The sequence below is a fragment of the Onychomys torridus genome, chromosome 4 (assembly GCF_903995425.1).
Source record: "Onychomys torridus chromosome 4, mOncTor1.1, whole genome shotgun sequence".
Lineage (NCBI taxonomy): Eukaryota > Metazoa > Chordata > Mammalia > Rodentia > Cricetidae > Onychomys > Onychomys torridus.
In genome coordinates, this window is record NC_050446.1 from 83812806 (window position 1) to 83830461 (window position 17656).

At 35.9% G+C, this 17656-nt stretch overlaps 1 protein-coding gene across 8 annotated transcripts in view; it reads right to left on the reverse strand.

Annotated features, from left to right (window-relative positions):
• The window catches only part of Mettl15 (methyltransferase like 15), a 163411-nt gene that overhangs the window by 79618 nt on the left and 66137 nt on the right, over positions 1–17656 (reverse strand). For all 8 annotated transcript variants that reach the window (XR_004944801.1, XM_036186005.1, XM_036186004.1 and 5 more), the window contains one exon: positions 8421–8557. Coding sequence is in view for 7 of the 8 variants with exons in the window: in XM_036186005.1 (XP_036041898.1) it covers positions 8421–8557 (137 nt within the window). In the remaining variant the exon portion in view is untranslated. The remainder of the gene's footprint in view (positions 1–8420; positions 8558–17656) is intronic.

Below are 17656 nucleotides of genomic sequence, written 5' to 3' on the forward strand. Positions count from 1 at the left end.
ACAATAAAAAAGTAACTGACTACTCCCATAACATTTGTGCCACCACTACACCAGTATACCTTGCGGGCAGGTCGCTGCTTTAGGTTGCAGAACTTGTAGCTGAGTGATATTGATGACTACTTTTCTCCTCTGGTAGCATGAAATGTTCCTTCTAGTACCATGAAAGCTAGTCATTGGGCTCAAGCTTCTAGTTAGGCATCAGCTTAACATCACTCTGTTGGATAACATAGTAAGTATTGTCTTCAGCAACAGGGCTTTATCATCATGTTGTAGAAAGCAACCAATAGCCTTGGCAATAGCCTGTGGTATTTGGGGGGCTCCATGGGACATCTTTGGCCAATGACTCAACAAGATGTAACCTATTCCTGGCACTAGAGGTGCATTCCTTGGTGGTGTATTATATACCCTACTATATGGAGGCTTAATTTAGATTCTTTTCTTATATGCATGTATTTTAGGAAGCTTCTACAGTAGTAGGTTTTGACATAGTTTTTCAAATGGTCTTTAGTGTTTGTTAATTGTCTCTCCCTACAGTCCATCCCTTACCCCTCTCTTCCATCACTCTTCCTATTTAATCCTCCTATTCTGGTTTCACCCTTATCTGTCCATAACACTATCATCTATTTTCTCTTCCTTTGGGAATCCTCTCCACTCTGCCCCTACCCCACTCCCTTACTAGGTAGATACTCTCTGTGCTTATTTGGATTGTAGAACACATAACTGAAAGCTTAAAAATTAATATCCAGGGGCTGGAGTGATGGCTCAGTAGTTAAGAGCATGCTGATCTTCCAGAAAACATGGGTTCAGTTCCCAGCACCCACATGGCAGCTTACTACTGTACACCTTCACACAGATATACATAAAGACAAAATACCTATGAATGTAAATAACATTCACAATAGAGGAGAAAACATGTATTTGTCTTTTTAGGTTTGGGCTATCTCTTCTAACCCCAACCAAAAAGCTATTTGCAATTCTTACCTCCTGGCAAAGGGAACATGCGTTTTTTTTCCAGTGGGTATATCAACACACTCCAGGGTAGGCTGAATGTTAGAAGTTGGCCAACACAAAATGAATGCCATGGTTTAGTTTCTGTTTTTTGTTTGTTTGTTTGTTTGTTTTTTGTGGGCTTTTTATTATTCTTCTCCTTCTAAATTATTCTGTTTGGATACATTGGTCATAGAGACAGAAAGGTAACTAACAACCATACAACAGACTGAAAAGATTTTCATTTTTTAATCACCCATTAGAACTTCTACTTTTGCTGGGCCGTAGTGGCGCATGGCTTTAGTGTCAGTACTCTGAAGGCAGAGGCAGGTGGATCTTTGTGGGTTTGAGGCCACCCTCGGCTACAGAGCTAGTTCTAGGACAGCCAAGCATACACAAAGAAATCCTACCTCAAAAAACAAAGGACAACAACAAAAAAAAAAACAATAAAAAAGTCTACTTTCAGTTAATGGTCTCTATCTTCCCATTTTTAATGGAACTCTAAAAGTTCTAACAAATTTATACCAAAGTAGCTATCAATGCATCCCTATTCAAAATCATAAAATTAATTTAAAAATGATGAGATGTAATTTTTTTTCTTTTTGGTAACTTGAATGAATTCTTAGTCATATGACTTAGCAAGTATAAAAAAAGTAGTCCAACCCTATTATATCACCAAGTCATGTGGAATAGTTTGCTAGCTTCTAATTGAAAGGCAAACACAAGCCTTTCAGAAATTTTACCCAGAATCTTCCACTTCATGTTCTTCCTCTTGGGAAAAGGACTTGATCTTGGAAACATACATTTGTTCACCGGTTTATGAGCTCAAGCAGTCCATATCATTTATCTACTCCCTGTTCATCCTTCTGTGTATAGCAGTAAAATTTTGTCACACAAACCTCAAATCTTTCCAAATTTAACATATATCTCTTTTCCTTCGTCATGTATAACTCCAGGGCAAGACTGCACCTTCTTTATAGTCCTAGCTCTATCATCTACTAAAGAGAAAAAGTGAGTCAGGAACTTAACCTTTTGTTTCAAAGTTTCTCATCTTTAAATAGAGGTAACAATGGTACCTGATACAGTCTGAACTATCCCTTCCAGGCTCAGGGGTTGAAGACTTAGGCTTCATCTGGTAGTACTGTATTGGGAAGCTTATTTCCTTCAGAAGGTAGGGCCAAAGTGACAGAAGTGGATCACCATGAGCAAGCATTTGAAGGAGTTAGCCAAACTGTAGTTCTGGCCTCTCTCTCTGCTTCTTGGAATGTTGCTGAGCCTAAATTCTGATGCCAAGAACTTAGCCACTACACCGTGGACTAAATGTGCCAGAATCATGAGTCAAAACAAATCTAGCCTCTTGTTTCTGTCATGCATTTCATGACAGTGACACAAAAGAAATGAATACAATATCTGCCGTTATAAATCCTGAGACAATCAGGCCCAGAAAGCTACTCAGTATGTCTTTTTAATAAGCCATTATTTTCCCATGATTAAGACCCATTCTTAATCAGCATTTTCTGAAATGGAATGGAAGAGAATAGGAATATTAATTATTACATAAAGTTAAATTAAGATTACCTCTAATGAAACAATTTTCTTAAATTCATTCACATATTTGGCTACATTCTATGAATTTGTTCAAAATGTACATTTTTTGTTTTATAAATATTTTTAACCTAAAATTTTTTCACATAATGTATTTTGATCATGTTTCTCCTTCCCCAACTCCTTCCAGAACCTCCCCACAATCCTGCACAGCCAACTATATGACAAATCTTTGAACTACAGATGGTGGTCTATTATCTTTTCACATATTTTTGATAACACAGAGTTGGCTAAAAAAAAAAGAATGTTGTAAATATAACCTTTGCCCATGGTAATCAACATTACAGGATGGTGTTATTTTTTGGGAAAGTAAAACCACTGAACTCTGGTTTAAATTTCCCAAGGCTTAATGAATATGTTTATTTCATAAGCATGTATCATACTAACTAGTTTTCATGAAATTTCTAAGTCCTGAGAGCTATAAAGAAATTAAGACATGTATCTTATATCATTACTAAGCTTACAGTATTACAAAACAGATAGGAATCAGATAATTTCACAAATATTTAATTTTGGTTGTGATCATGACAGTTAATAAGACAGTATGTTCTAAGGTAACATGGTTTCAGTATTATTCTAGTCTAGAACATCTGTGATGATTTCCGGAGGAAATGAATTCCAGCCATGACCAGATGAATGTTATCTTGGTGAAGGAAGTAGGAAATTTACAACAGGAGAGAATGTTTGTTTATAAGTGGTGAGAACAGAATATTCAAGGATCCCTAATAGTAAAGAGAATAGCACATTGAAAGGAACTATGAAACAAGTCATCACAACAGATAGAAAAGAAGAGACATGCAAAAGAGTTAAGCTAGGGCAGACCATGTATGATCTTGTTCAAGATCTTGTACTTTAAACAATGGAGCCAGGCAGTGGTGGTGCACGCCTTTAATTCCACCACTCGGGAGGCAGAGACAGGAGGATCTCTGTGAGTTTGAGGCCAGACTGGGCTATCAAGTGAGTTCCAGGAAAGGCGCAAAGCTACACAGAGAAACCCTGTCTCAAAAAACCAAAAAAAAAAACCAAAAAACAAACAAACAAACAAAAAAAAAACAAAAAACAAAACAAAAAAAAAAGGAGCAATGGAAAGGCACGAGTGTACTTAAATCAGGGAACTATTTTAATAATATTTTCAAAACTGTTCCAGGCGGTGGTGGCTCACGCCTTTAGTCCCAGCACTCGGTAGGCAGAGGCAGGCGGATCTCTGTGAGTTTGAGACTAGCCTGGTCTAGAGAGCTAGTCCAGGACAGGCTCCAGGGAAACCCTGTCTCGAAAACAACAACAACAACAACAACAACAAAAAAAAAACAAAAAAAAAAAAACTGTACATGCTGTTTAAGTTAATAGAGAAAAAATTGGAAAGTTAGAAGACTAGGAACTACCATTGTCTAGCGATATCATGTAAGATGGCTAATCTTACCAACTTAATGGAATTGAGGATCATCTAAGTTAGTGAGGCACATTTCTAGGTAGTTTATTAAATAATGGGGGAGAACCTGCCCTGAATGCAGTGAGTACCATCCTATAGCCCAGGGGCCCGATGGAATAAACAGAGTTTTTTTAGAAAGTGTTGGCATACTCATTTTCTGCTTCCTGGAGAACATAACCTGAGCTGCTATGCAAAAATCAGACTCACCTGTTTGGCTTTGCCAGAGAATATAAGTAAATTACTTCTAGTCACTGTCATTTGGTGGAAAGTGCATATGAAGCAACATGAAGCCATGAATTAAAGACTTTTTCCCTTTTTTGACTTCATATGCAAATCTGACAAAATTTGAGAAATTTATTTAGCTTAATAAGAAGAAAAGGTAAATGTCAAACATCTAATGTAAAGATAATACATACATAATTATGGATATATTGCATCACACAGATAAATGCTGAAAGCAATAAATGCCTAGCTTTTAAAAATCTGCTTTAAAAAATCCAATAATGAAATCTGCATAATTTCTATTTCCCTCTTCTGAAATTATTATATGGAATGTATATTATTCCTCAAGTCATTAGAAAGGATCCTATATGTTTTTAAATTGCCTTGAGCATCCATCTTCCAGTAAGCTAAGACTAAACTGCATGCCCTGATGCTCCAATTTAAATGTGTTTCCATGGCATAGTCTTTAGAGGCAGCGGGGAAAGGTAGAGTTTTCAAACAGCAGGAAATCTAACATGTCTTCTTTTCTGAAAGAGCTAAAATTGGTTAACAGAAAAGTCAGTGTTTGCCTGAATTGTTCAGTTTTCAGAAAAATGCTGGTTCCTAACTTAGTTTTGACAGGGTAAATAATATGAAAAATTTCAGAAGTGTAAAGCATTTTAAAATAACAGCAACATAAATACATGAAGAAAAGTAATTATTTTCTCAAAAGATGTTCATATTAAAGTAACAAACTAATCATTTCATTGTGTTCTCTAACACAAATTCCTGGTTTCAAGAAGATATTTCATTAAATATCCAGTATTCCCAGAAATGACTTTCATTCAAATTTTTCTTGTGCCCATTTTATAGTACTGATATAATAAAGTATCTATATATGTATGTGTGTATATATATATATACTATACAATAATACACTATATATAATAATTTACACAAATATGCATAGATGTGGTCATACAAATATAACTTCTTTTAACTGCTGTTTTCTTCTCCAAAGCCTCCTGTCACCAAGTCCTCAATAAGGACCTATGCAGAATATATGTGTGTGTGTGTGTGTGTGTGTGTGTGTGTGTGTGTGTTTATATACAATGTTTAAGCCCAAGGAGGTATCTTGTTTGGCACTGCCTCTTTTATTTAGACAAAAAGTATATATTTATATTAATATCATAAATAGCCTTTAAAATTATTATGTATTTGTTCCCTATATCTTCATTAGCAAAATGATACTTCTCAAAGTGTACCATTATAATTTCATGACCTTCATTACCACTACTAAGTTGGATCATCTTTTCAAAGTGTTCTGTGAAGAAATCTAACAAGAATTTTTACATCCATTTTGACAGTTGGATTTTGTGCTCTTCTTACCAATTTTTAAATACTCATTCTATATTAATATATACCATACTTCATTCTCAAATTTACTGTTTAAAAATTGGTGTATCATTTTATAATCAGGATTTTGTTTTATGATTTCTAAATTATGATGTATAGATCTGTGAGTGTGATTAGGGAAATTTCTCAAACTGAAATTAACTATGTTGTTCCTTCAGTTTACTATTAGAAACTTTATTACCATTTTTTCACACATTTTCTCTATGTTGGAAGTCACTTTTTAATGTAATATAAACATAGAGGTCCATTTTTTTCTATAAAGTTGAAAGGCACATCAGTCCTATTTATTAATAATGTGCTATTCTATTAATAATAAGTATAGGTATTTTTGTCATTCTTTAAATTATTTTACTTAGTGGAATCTGTTTCCAGAATCTCTGAAATCTCACTGGGCCTATTCTCATGACAATGCCATACTGATTAATTATCATCATTTCACAGTATTACCTGACTTCTGGCAATAGAAGCTTCATCTGCTTTTTATTCAAAAAGATGTCCTTTCTATCTATTATAAATAAAATATCACATCATTCAAATAAAAAACAAAATATCAGTTAAGATGAAATTGAGGTGCTTTCTGGAGGTGCATTTCACAGCTAAATATTTTTCAGGGAAAAAAAAAGGTTTTCACAAAGAACAATTTCTTCCACCCCAAACAAATATGTTTCCCTTCCTTCAGATCTTGTACTGCATTTAATAAAGTTACACTTTATCTGAAAGAGAAAAATTGATTAACTTATTATTAACAGTTTTATTTACTTTTAGGACCTCTTGTGAATAGAGTTTTAATATCATTTCCTATAACAGGTATTTAAATTTACATGGATATTTAAATTTACAGGTAGCTATTTTATCATATCAGTTGTTGGGTTTTTATTTTTAATGATGTGCATGGGTGTGTGTGTGTGTGTGTATGTGTGTGTGTGTGAATATGTACAGGGGTGGGAGTCAGGTACATGAGTGAGTGCAGCTCTCAGCAGAATAGAGAAGTATCGGATCCTCTGGAGCCTGTGTTGGAGGTGGCTGTGGGCTGCCCTACATGGGTCCAGGAACTGAAAATGGATCCTTTACAAGAGGCCTCACATTGTTAAAAGAGAGAACTCCCATAGGTTGTTCTCTGAACTCTACAAGCGCACTGTGGCACACATATGCACGAAGGAATAATCAAATAAATGTAAATTATTTCCCTTATATTCTTTTGCTTAACTAGAAATTTTTAATAAAAACAGCTAGATGATTTTTATTTCTTTCAAACTTTTATATGTCTAACACTAATAGCTTCCACATCTACAAAATAAAAAATACTATGCTTGCTAAAATAAAATGTACTTAAAATAAATACATCTATGTTACATTGAAGAAATGAGAAAGACTTAAAATTTTTTTAAAGCACCATGTTGCTGAACCACATTTTCATATTATTTCTAGAAAAAAATGAGAAAATGAGATCAAGCTGACGAACTTTCAGAAGAATGTTCATTACTGAAAATTTCATTGAGAGCATGAATCTTCCTCTTTAGATCGGCACAATCTGTTGAAAGCATGGGAAAAATTCTCCATCTTAATGTGGAATGATTCTACTCTTAGACTCTGGATGAACTTCCCTGTGGCCATACTGTGCTATTTGACCAAAGATACCATTTCATTGTTAGACAGTGGTAAGTAATAATGAGTTCAGATAAAGTCAAATTCCAGTCTGTTTTTCTGATTCCAGGTGCTGAGTATGAGAGAATAAAAATCTCTATTCCTGAAAATAGTCCTTAAACTGGGAAAGAGTCACCTAAGTTCCATGACACTTTCTCTTCTAGAATAAAATATTATAAACACCATATGATGTAGATTTTACTATATGATTCACACGATTCTCTAATGATTGCTTATTAAGACAATATTTAGTGTGTGTGTGTGTGTGTGTGTGTGTGTGTGTGTGTGTGTGTATGTGTGTGTGTTTGCCCACGAGTGTGGGTACATGTGAGTATTCAAGCCATTGCAGTATGGGGAGATCAGAGATCACCGAACAACATGCAGACTTTGGCTCTGTCCTCCCACCACAAGAGACTCATGGACTGAACTCAGGTAGTCAGGCTTGGAAGCATGAACACTTACCTGATGAACCATCTCTGTGATCCTATTTATTTATTTTAAAAGTGGCAGTGTAAGAGCTCACTAGCTCTAGCAAAAGAATAAATCACTGTCTGCATGCGAATTTCGAAAATTGAGAGAAAACAAGTGTATTATTGTCAGATATAAATACTCCGTGAGATATCCTACTTTATTCAGCTTAATTTCTAGAAAGTAACTACTAAAGTTTTTCATTGTATTTCATTGTGTAATATTTTGAGAAGATGTCTTGATATCTTGCCCAGGTAGGCCTTACATTTCTGGTCTCAAGATTGAGATCCATGTGCCTCTGCTTGGTGAGCAGTACATACTAGAAGTAAACATCACTAAATACAGCTAATAAGAATGATTTCCTGACAGTATAATAACTATCAAAACAATGTTTCTGGAAAATTTCAACATATATTTAATCTTAATTACTGGAGTCATTGCTTTGCATTTTATTCCCACAGATTTAGAAAGTATATGTGCACTAATGTCATTAATTTATGTGGCACTGTAGACATTGTTTACATTAATTCTTTCTTCTGCAGGGGTGTTTGTGAACAGTGAAATAGCCAATTAGGAAAAAATAGTACAATATTCAAGGTAGAATGAATTCCAGGGAGATAAACCAAACCTGGTAAAAGTGGGCACCCAAGTTAAATACAGCATTACTTACGGATACACTTCTGAGAGCTGTTCAGCAAGTGCATAAGCTGTCGGGTCTCGGTCTAAAGCATAGACAGTAATGTCGGGTTCCTTCTGCAGAATGGCTTCTGTGTGTCCTCCTGAACCAAATGTCATATCTAGAAAAACCTTACCAACATAGAAAAAGAAAATTACTCTTTAGTATGAACATAAAGACATTGTTTTTAACTCCTTCAATTTGCAGAAGTAGACAACTTTAGAGATAGGAACAAATATAAAAATAGTATTGTTTGCCTTGAATTCAAATTTTCAGAAATGAGACTTGGCTTTATTTTGAGCTTTAAGTGTTTTAAAAAAGGAAACCTCATCAAGATATCAATAAAATATACTAGAAAACCAAGTTATATTAATATTCCCCATGAGGTCAAACTGGCCACTCTGCCATGATGCAAGCTTTAGTGCTTTATAGCTAGTAAAACTAGTACTATTTCTAATAATGGTGCATTATTGGAGATGGCTTAAAATTGGAGTGGCTCACATCATACTGATTTCATTAAATTCTTGCAATGAAATCTAGATATATTCATGAAAGTGGTAATGAGAATAGATATTCCTAAAAACAGTCACAAAACAAATAAAATACAATCTGAAAAATAAAAAACTTAACAGATACAAGACAAAAAAGTCAAAGGCTTCTTATGTCTAAATACCTGAGACAAATTTTAAGCTTGTCATTAAATTAGGTACATATCTTTGAAAATAACCACCAAAGTTATACAATTCTAATACTTTAAATGTCTCTATTGTTCAAAAGCAAGAATAGAAGACAAAAGAAACTATACAGACTGAGCAGTTTATATTCATGTATATAAATATATATGTAATATCAATTAATGAAAAAAGGAGGCCATGAATTTGAAGGAGAGCAAGGAGAGGTATACTGCAAAGTTTGGAGGGAGAGAAGAGAAAGAAGGAATGACTTAGTTATACTATAATCTCAAAAATGAAAGAAATAATTTTTAGAAAGAAAATACAAAGAATATGCCATTCCATACTGCCTAAATCGAATATTATTTCTCATCCAAACCATGACTCTTTGGAGAGTGAAAGATTTGCCAATAATTCTACCAGAAGACTAGAATATATTTAGATGCATATCTTTAAATGTGTGGTTCTTCCCAGAAATACAATGTAGGAACTAGATCTCAATCTTCTTAGTCATCTTACTTGGCCACACTGTAAACAGAATTGTAAAATTACAGTTGAGCAAGACCCCAGATCTAGACCATAAGAAACAGTGAGCGTTGGTTAGTACTGATTTGGAAGTTAGGCAAATCTGAACTCCCTCCCAAAGTCATGTGTTTAGTTTAATGGACTATTTCAATAAAGTACTGGTAATGTAAAATAAAGACAATGTAGTAATGTTGGATACAATGAGAATTATCAACCAGAGTTAAAATATATTTACACTATTAATTTTTAAATATATCATGATTATGTTCTTGGAGATGTACTATCTTCCTTTTTTGTTTTCTTTGTTTGTTTGTTTGTTTGTTTGTACTTGTACGATTGGACACCATATGGCCTGGGAATTGAACCTGGGTCCTCTAGAACATCAGTCAGTGCTCTTAACCGCTGAGTCATCTCTCTCCTTGAGATGTACTATCAATCAAGAAAGTTTCTGCATGAGAAGAAAAATCATTCATTACTAGACAAATGTAACACAGCAGGCAAAAAGTGGGAGATAAATGGGATTTATGAAACAAGAAGTGAACACTAGCACACATCCTGGGGGAATGGGTGACCTGAGCCATCACTTTTCACTTTTAAAATTAGAATATGCATACTTTTTTCATTCTCATGGACAGTTAATATGACATTAGGCAACATTTTTCATTCTCACAAGTTGATAATATAGTAGGAAACTATCATTGATGCATCCTTGTCTTAGTAATTTACAAAACAAATCAACATGTTTCAAAGGACTCTTTTCATAAGCCTCCTCTATAAATATGTCACAAATGTAATCTCATGTTACCTACTACAACTTACTTAATTTAAAAAAAAAATCAAACTTACTGTTAATATTGAATTTGTTCTGGATAATTCACTTATTAACTACATAGCCCTGACTACACCATCTTAGTTCTCTGAGCTCCAGGAGTTTCTCCAGGAAGAAATCGAAGTGATTTTACAGTTTACCAAGCATGAGGGTTATCCTGCCTGCTTTAAGGAAAACACAGTGAAGGAAAATGGACAAGTGGAAATAGTCAGGTTTTTACAAAAGAAAAAGGCAAAAGATGATGTCAGCAACTGAGATGACACCAAGGCTCTTTGATCAGCACCAACTCCTCCAGTGTTCTTCCTAAACAAATTAAAAGGACAGGGAGGGACCGAGGAGGAGAACAAATAAAACTGTGAATAGCTAACATGAATCACAGCAGAGATGGCACTATAGACGTCAGACAATGAAGTCTAACTGTGCATCAGCCATCCCCACTGGGATCCATTAGGTCGTAGGGAAAATGTCTTTCAACCTGCTCCTTCTCTTCCTCTCCTCTCAGGTTCTAAGTCTTCTTCCTCCTTCCCTCCTTCCCAATCCTTGTGCCAGGATGAGTTCTGAGGCGTGCTTAGTTATCTCCTGCACTCCTCCTTCTCTTTTTAGGCAGGTGTTTTTTTAGAATATATTCCTGGTGGGGGGCGGGGTTGGCACAGAGCAAAAAGAAAAAAATGTTTTATATTTCCTATCGTTTGGAGACCACCAAAAGCATTTTATTGCAAAGAAGCACTGCATCTTTTGGCAAAAATAAATGGGAAACGCTGGTTAAGCAGCAGAGAACTTAGGAAGAGACACTTCTCTGACATTGGATAGAGGAAAGAGAAAAGATGGACAAGTCATGAGTTGACTCGTATACAATGAGAGCAGTACTGTAGATTACGACTGAAAGGGTGACCTGTCGGTTATGGAGTGCCAGTAGTTCTTGGGATGTTTGTGTCCCTCTATGGCACACAGAAGCATCACTTCTGGTTTTGATGAGTATGTATAAAAAGAACAAAAGGACTCAGAAAAATGCACTGGGGCATGACATGAGTAATGGCATGCAAGCACATGCACACTTCAAGATGAGGGGGCATGTGAGGAGGATGGAAGACAGTTTCTTCTCAGAATAAAAATAAAAATGGTTTAAAGAAGAAATAAACTACTTCCCACTTATTTGGTGGAATGAGGACAGATCAATAGTACATTAATGTGTCCTTGTTGATATGATGTGAACAAAAGAGCTTAGGATCCCACGGTCACCTCACAGAATTGGGAGATGCTAAGGAGCATGCATCAGTCAAGAAAGAGCTGCCCAAATGGAGGCCTCATTACTCTAAGAGTACAGCAAAAGCCGTCCACTGCTCCAGACCATCAAACTGTTATCGACAAGTAAATTGATTCATTAAAAAAGAGAACTCTTGGAGACCAATAATAATTTATAATTCATTGTAATGTTTAATTCTGTAACAACATGTTTTGTTTGTTGGTTGGTAATCTTTACATTTAAAATGAAAAAAGTATTTTTGCTTTCAATTAACTGTTTTTGATATAATAATTAATATTTTATCTCCATAATCACCTAAAATCAAAGAAATTATCCTGCTCCACCTATTTCTTTGCAGTGAATTAACAATTGAACCACAGCTGTACATCTGATTTGGATATGGGAAAGAAAAATTTCAGAGCAAAAAGTGATATGACTGAATATTCAAATCCTTCAATTTATGAAGAGAGAGGAAGGTCCAGAGGAAGCTGGTTAAAGGCAATGTTAATATTAAATCTGTCATCCAATAATATTCCCCTATTAAAGTTATATGATATCACTGAAATGCAAATGATTTTTTTCTTTTTCTTTCTTTCATTTCATTTCATTGTTCAACACAGGATTTCTCTGGGTAGTTCTGGCTGTTCTGGAACTCTCTCTATAGAGCAGGCTGGCCTTGAACTCAAGAGACACCTGCCTGTGCCTCCCCAGTCTTAGGATTAAAGACATGGGAATAAGTATGAGCTCTGCTTCATAGGTCTTCATGATACTTAAAAGCAACTACTATTTTATCATTTCATTTGTTCTGACTGTTTATGAAGATAGGCTGGCTGAAAAGATTCCAAGAACAAACAACTGTTTTGCATGATGCCTGGTATAAATATTGCTTCCTTTTGTCACAGGATCTGATTAAGACAGATGTACTCACAAGTTATGGCTTTAAGGTTTTTTTTTTATTATTTAAAAATAGTAACCAAAATTAAAATAAAACATTAAAACCACAAAATCATGTATGGATAAATCTAATAATCCCAAATAAATTTAATATTATTCTCTACTCATACAAATTTTCATTTTTCTGGACTATCCTTAGCCCCTATATTTGCATGCTTCTTATGTCTGGAAGTCTCTGAGACTATGGTAATGCTCCTTACTGAAGATGGAAAGTGATAAGAGACCAGTATACCTGAAATCATCAACAGAGACTAGGAAATTGATAAAATGATTTCTTTTCAATACAGCAGCTCTAATCATTAAAAAATTCACATTGGAACACCATTGCTAAAATTGGGCATGAAGAAATTTTTAGCCATGAACAGCATGAGGGCAGATCTCCCAATTACATTTTCCTAATGTTGATTAGTCATTTCCAATCTGTGCAAGATTTTTAATAGTAAGTTACCATCTGAATTTGGAAAGAATATGGCCTGGCTTCACGTTCTTCCTAAGAATTATTTTCCTGATAATTTTTAATTTTGACTTTTTTAAAAGAAATTTATAAAGTGCTGGATGCCTGAACTCTGCCTAATATTTGGCTGTGGGTCTCTGCATATGCCACCAACGGTTGCTGGATGATGCCTCTCTGACTACAATTGAGTTAGGTACCAATGTGTTTATAGGAAATGTCTAGTTCAGGCTACTTATCTACTATTGCTGGAAGTCTAACCTGGGCTCATTGCCATAGACTTCTGGGGGATTCCATGAGCCAGGCTTCCGAACAACCCCAAAATGCCCCCTCAGCGCTCTCCCCCTCTGGGACTCCCAACCTGATTGCTCATGTTCTCTTCTTTACCTGCCCTAAGTCTATTCATGAAATCTCTTCTATTTCCCTTTCCCAGGGAGATATGGGTGTCCCCCCTTGAAAACTCCTTGTATCCTAGTCTCTCTAGGTCTGTGGATGGTAATAAAGTTATCCTTTATTTTACAGCTAATATCCACTTATGAGTACTCATTCATGTTAGTCTTTATTGGTCTGGGTTACCTCACTCAGGATGATATTTTCTAGTTCCATGAGAGGAGAAAGGTGTATAAGAACCAGAATATTGGTCAAGGGCACCATGGGAAGGCTCATACAATCAACTAACCTGGGCTTATACAGGCTTGCAGAGACTGAACTTACAACTACGAAGCCTGTATGAGACTGACCTAGGTACTCTGCATATATGGTACAGTTTTGTAGCCTGGTCCTCTATGGACTCCTAACAGTGGAAACAGGGGCTGTCTCTGACTCTTTTGCTGGCTTTTGAGACCCTATTCCTCATACTGGATCCTTGCCCAGGCTTAACACATGGTGAAGTGCTTAGTCTTACTGCAACTTGATATGCCATGTTTGATTGACCTAATAGGAGGCCTGCACTTTCCTTTATGGAGCCAGAAGAGGAGGGGATTGAGGCACAGGAGTGGAAGGGACAGGAAGCAGGACTGGGAGGGCAGTATTGGGGGGAGATGGCAGCTGGGATATGAAATAAATAGATGAATGAAGAAAGAATATTAAGGGCAGCAAAGGAAAAAGGCCAAGTGACTTATAAAGGCAAACCTATCAGAATAACATCCGATTTCTCAATGTTGACTTTGAAAGCCAGAAGGACCTGGACAGATATAATGTAGACACTAAGAGACCATGGATGCCAGCCTAGACTAATATACCCAGCAAAACTTTCAATCATCATAGAGGGAGTGAACAAGACCTTCCAAGACAAAGCCACATTTAAACAATACTTATCCACAAACCCAGCCCTACAGAAAGCACTAGAAGGAAAATTCCAACCTAAGGAAGGCAGATACACCCATGAAAACACAGGCAATAGATAACACCACAGCAGTAAACCCCAAAGAAGAGAAGTACACACACACTACCACCAAAAAATGAAAATAACAACAGGAACGAACAATCACTGGTCATTAATATCCCTTAATATGAACAGACTTAATTCACCTATAAAAAGACACAGACTAACAGAATGGATACAAAAACAGGACCCATCTTTCTGCTGCATACAAGAAACACACCTCAAATTCAAAGACAGACAACTCCTAAGAATAAAAGGCTGGGAAAAGATGTTCCAATCAAATGGTCTTAAGAAGCAAGCTGGTGTAACCATCCTAATATCCAGCAAAATAGACTTCAAACTAAAATCAATACAAACAGATGATGAAGGACATTACATACTCATCGGAGGAAAGGTCCACCAAGATGAAGTCTCAATTCTGAACATTTATGCCCCAAACACAAGGGTACCCACATATGTAAAAGAAACATTACTAAAGTTTAAATCACATATAAAACCCCACACATTAATAGTGGGAGACATCAACACCCCACTTTCACTTCTGGACAGATAGGCCAAATTGAAACTTAACAGAGACATAATGGACTTATGTTATGGCTCAAATGGACTTAATATCTACAGAACATTCCACAAAAAAGAATATACCTTCTTCTCAGCACCGCATGGAACCTTCTCTAAAATCAACCACATACTTGGCCACAAAGCAAATCTCAACAGATACAAAACAATTGGAATAACCTCCTGTGTTCTATCAGACCACCATGGTTTAAAGTTAGATTTCAACAACAGGAAAAACTACAGAAATCCTACAATCTCATGGAAACTGAATAATGCTCAACTGAATCACCAAGGGGTAAAGAAAGAAAGACAGAAATGAAAGACTTCCTAGAGATCAATGAAAATGAACACACCACATAACCAAACTTATGGGATACTATGAAAGCAGTGCTAAGAGGGAAATTCATAGCACTGAATGCCCACATAAAGAAGCTGGAGAAATCTCATGCTAGTGACTTGACAGCACACCTGAAAGCCCTTGAAGAGGAAGAAGCAAAGTCTCCCAGGAGGAACACACGCCAGGAAATTATCAAATTGAGAGCTGAAATCAATAAAATAGAAATAAAGAGAACAATACAAAGGATTAATGAAATAAAGAGTTGGTTCATTGAGAAGATCAACAAGATAGACAAGCCCTTATCCAAACTAACCAAAAGACAGAGAGAGAGCATCCAAATTAACAAAATCAGAAATGAAAAGGGGGACATAACAACAGACAATGAGGAAATCCAGAGAATCATCAGGTCATACTTCAAAAACCTCTACTCCACAAAACTGGAAAATCTAAAAGAAATGGGTAATTTTCTGGATAGGTACCATATACCTAAGTTAAATCAAGACCAGATAAACCATTTAAATAGTCCAATAACCCCTAAGGAAATAGAAACAGTCATTAAAAGTCTCCCAACCAAAAAAAGCCCTGGACCTGATGGTTTCACTGCAGAATTCTACCAGATCTTCAAAGAAGACTTAATACCAATACTCTTTAAATTGTTCCACGCAATAGAAGCAGAAGGTATATTACCAAACTCCTTCTATGAGACTACAATTACCCTGATCCTTAAACCAAACAAAGATGCAACAAAGAAAGAGAACTACAGACCGATCTCCCTCATGAACATTGCTGCAAAAATACTCAATAAAGTTCTGGCAAACAGACTCCAAGAACACATCAAAACAATTATCCACCATGACCAAGTAGGCTTCATCCCAGGGATGCAAGGCTGGTTCAAAATACGAAAGTCTGTCAATGTAATACACCATATAAACAAACTCAAAGAAAAAAAAACCACATGATCATCTCACTAGATGCAGAAAAGGCATTTGACAAAATCCAACACCCCTTCATGATAAAGGTCTTGGAGCGATCAGGAATACAGGGAACATACCTAAACACAGTAAAGGCAATTTACAGCAAGCCAACAGCCAAAATCAAATTAATCTGAGAGAAACTCAAAGCAATACCACTAAAATCAGGAACAAGGCAAGACTGTCCCCTCTCCCCCTACTTATTCAATATAGCACTTGAACTTCCAGCCAGAGCTATATGACAACATAAAGAGATTAAGGGGATACAAATTGGAAAGGAAGAAGTCAAGCTCTCCCTATTTCAAATGACATGCTAGTATACATGAGTGACCCCAAAAATTCAACCAAGGAATTGATACAGCTAATAAAAACCTTCAGCAACATTGAAGGATACAAGATCAACTCAAAAAAATCAGTAGCCTACTATATACAGTAGACAAACAGGCTGAGAAGGAAATCAGAGATACATCACCCTTTACAATAGCCACAAATGATATAAAATACCTTGGGGTTACGCTAACTAAGCACGTGAAGGACCTATATGACAAGAACTTTAAGTCCCTGAAAAAAGAAATTGAAGAAGATGTCAGAAAATGAAAAGATCTCCCATGCTCATGGATAGGCAGGATTAACATAGTAAAAATGGCGATCTTACCAAAAGCAATCTACAGATTCAACACAATTCCCATCAAATTACCAACACAATTCTTCACAGATCTGGAAAGATTAATACTCAAGTTCATATGGAACAACAAAAAACCCAGGATAGCCAAAAGAATCCTGTACAATGAAACAACCTCTGGAGGCATCACAATCCCCAACCTCAAGCTCTACTATAGAGCTACTCTAATAAAAACAGCTTGGTACTGGCATAAAAACAGACATGTGGACCAATGGAATCAAATTGAAGACCCTGACATTAACCCGCACACCTATGAACATATAATTTTTGACAAAGAAGCCAAAAATGTACAATGGAAAAAAGAAAGCATCTTCAACAAATGGTGCTGGCATAACTGGATATCAATGTGTAGAAGGCTGCAAATAGATTCATATCTGTTACTATGCACAAAACTTAAATCCAAGTGGTCCAAAGTCCTCAACATAAATCCAGCTACTCTGAACCTGATAGTAGAGAAAGTAGGAAGTACTCTTGAATAGATTGGCACCAGAGATCACTTTCTAAATATAACACCAGTAGCACAGACACTGAGAGAAACAATCAATCAATGGGACCTGTTGAAACTGAGAAGATTTTGTAGAGCAAAGGACATGGTCAACAAGACAAAGCGACAGCCTATAGAATG